Source organism: Marmota flaviventris, chromosome 2 (assembly GCF_047511675.1).
Source record: "Marmota flaviventris isolate mMarFla1 chromosome 2, mMarFla1.hap1, whole genome shotgun sequence".
Taxonomy (NCBI): Eukaryota; Metazoa; Chordata; class Mammalia; order Rodentia; family Sciuridae; genus Marmota; species Marmota flaviventris.
In genome coordinates, this window is record NC_092499.1 from 33,832,728 (window position 1) to 33,835,028 (window position 2,301).

At 42.9% G+C, this 2,301-nt stretch overlaps 1 protein-coding gene across 1 annotated transcript; it reads right to left on the reverse strand.

Annotated features, from left to right (window-relative positions):
- Window positions 1-1,100: 1,100 nt before the first annotated feature.
- On the reverse strand, window positions 1,101-2,057 carry LOC114079416 (olfactory receptor 10G2). Its single transcript, XM_027920660.2, has one exon. The coding sequence runs from the start codon at window positions 2,055-2,057 to the stop codon at window positions 1,101-1,103; it is 957 nt and encodes a 318-aa protein (XP_027776461.2).
- Between the last annotated feature and the right edge of the window lie 244 nt (window positions 2,058-2,301).

Sequence of the window (2,301 nt, forward strand, 5' to 3'; positions counted from 1 at the left end):
CAGTGCTGTTTCAATTCAGCAATAAACACTGATTTCTATATCTGTTCCTAGTTTTTAGAGAGGTGGAGCAGACACAAACATGATGAATGCTATATGACCTATAAGAATCTACTGGGGTGGAAAGAGAGAAGAATTCTTAATTGTGATTCATGAGAGGCTGTGACAAGGATTATAATAAAGAGCTATGGAAACACAAAGGAAGAGGAGCTAAGTCTTGTCTGGTAAGATTAATGGGAAAGTGTTTGATATGGATCCAAAGGAATTAAAAACCTTCACTTGGTCAATAGGGAGAGGAAAAAAGTATATTCAATGTAGAGGAAGCAAAAGAGCATCAAGCAAGCTCAGGGCAGACTCAAGGAATGGCGATAAATCAGTGAAGGTGGCTGGAGATGTCTTAGAAGAAAAGCCATGTAGGATCCAGGTTGTAGTGGATGTTGAACTCCAGGTTAAGAAGTCTGACTTTAATCTTCATTCACTGGAGAGTTCGGGTTTCAGAGATTCTGTGTTTCAGAAGGGTAGTATTGATTTTAGTGTAAATGAAGGGGAAAAAGACAAGACTAGTTAGGAATCAAGAGAGACATGTTAAAGGTAGAAGAGACAGAATTTGCTGTTAGCTCATAGGGAGGGGAGGAACAGGAAGGAAACATAAATGATCCAGAATTTTCAAATTTAAGTACTTCGGAATATTCATACCATGGGCAAGCAAAGAAACATGGGTCTAGGCTTAAGGACAAAAAGAATAAAAAAAGAGAATTGAGTGGCATTGCACTACTTTTTTTCCTTCAAATATTCTGGTATAATATGCCTCCTAAGACATTGACACATTCTATTGTTTGGCCTTTAATAAGGCATTTTCTCATTTCACAAGGTAGTAAGAGATGGTAGAAGTAATGTATGAGTTTATTTCTAAGTAAATAATATAAAACAATTTGAGACAATTTCATGTGATGAAAGGATTACAGACCCAAAGTGTTCCTAAGTTTCTTTCAATCAGAAGTAAATTCAATTTAAGTCATGAACTGTTTATTAAACATTTGTCACATGCAGCAACAGCTGAAAACAGTGTAGTGATGGTGACATGGTGGTTCCTGAGCTTGTAGCTACTTATTTTCATTCACAGTCCCTCGACCTGCTGTTATCCTCTTCAGAGCAGACTTCACTTCCTGGTTCCTCAGGGTGTAGATGAGGGGGTTCAGTAGTGGAGTGACCACGGTGTAAAACACAGCCACTGCTCCATCCAGGGGGCTCTTGGAACCAGCCCGAAGGTAGATGAAAATACAGGGGACATAGTAGACTGTGACCACAGTTAGGTGGGAGCCACAGGTGGAGAAGGCCCGACGCCTCCCATCAGCGGTGCGAATCTTGAGGATGGCATGGACTATGTTGGCATAGGAGAGCAGGATCAGCATGAAGCAACTGGCGGCCACTACCCCAATGTCCACAAAGGTCACAAGTTCATTGACAGTGGTGTCAGCACAGGCCAGTCTCAACACTGCTGGGATGTCACAGATAAAGTAATCTATCTGGTTGGGCCCACAGTAGGGCAGGCGGAAGGTCAAGGTGACCTGTATAGAGCCATGGATGGAGCCAGCCACCCAAGCTCCAGACACAAGGATGGTGCATAACCTGCCATTCATGAGCTGTGGGTAGCGCAGGGGCTGGCATATTGCCAGGTATCTGTCATAGGCCATCAAGGTGTAGAGGAAGCACTGAGTGCTGCCCAGGAAGTGAAAGAAATAAAGCTGAGCCACACAGCCACCAAATGGGATAGACTTGCTAGCAGGAGTAAAATCCAAAATAAGTCTTGGAACTATGACGGAAGAGAGCCACATGTCCAGGAATGAGAGCACTCCCAGAAGAATGTACATGGGACGTGCATGGAGCTTCGGGTCAGCCCACACCGTGAGCAGAATGAGCAGGTTCCCCAGCTGGGTCAGGATGTAAATGATGAAGAAGACCAGGAAGAGGAGGGTTCTTAGATTTGGGGGATGAGGCAAGCCCAGGATAATGAAATCTGTCACTGTGGTGTCCAGCGATGTGTTTTTGTTCCTTCTCATGTTTTTTTGCAGTCTGCTAAGATGAATGGTGAAGTCAGACATGGGAAATGTCACAGAAGATACCTTTATCAGATAAATAACACCTAGAAATGAGAAGAGGAATGGACTTATGTAAACACATTTTTAAGAAGAAAAGTTGATGTCACCATTAGGTTTTCAGGCTTATGTTATAGGAGAAAACTTCCAGAGACTGGTTAATTTCCTAGACATATGGAAGCTCATGTCCATCAAGAGACCCTGAGAA

Bases quoted from the DNA above. Each gene is read 5' to 3' on its own strand.
- LOC114079416 (XM_027920660.2), bottom strand. From the start codon at position 2,057: ATGAGAAGGAACAAAAACACATCGCTGGACACCACAGTGACAGATTTC.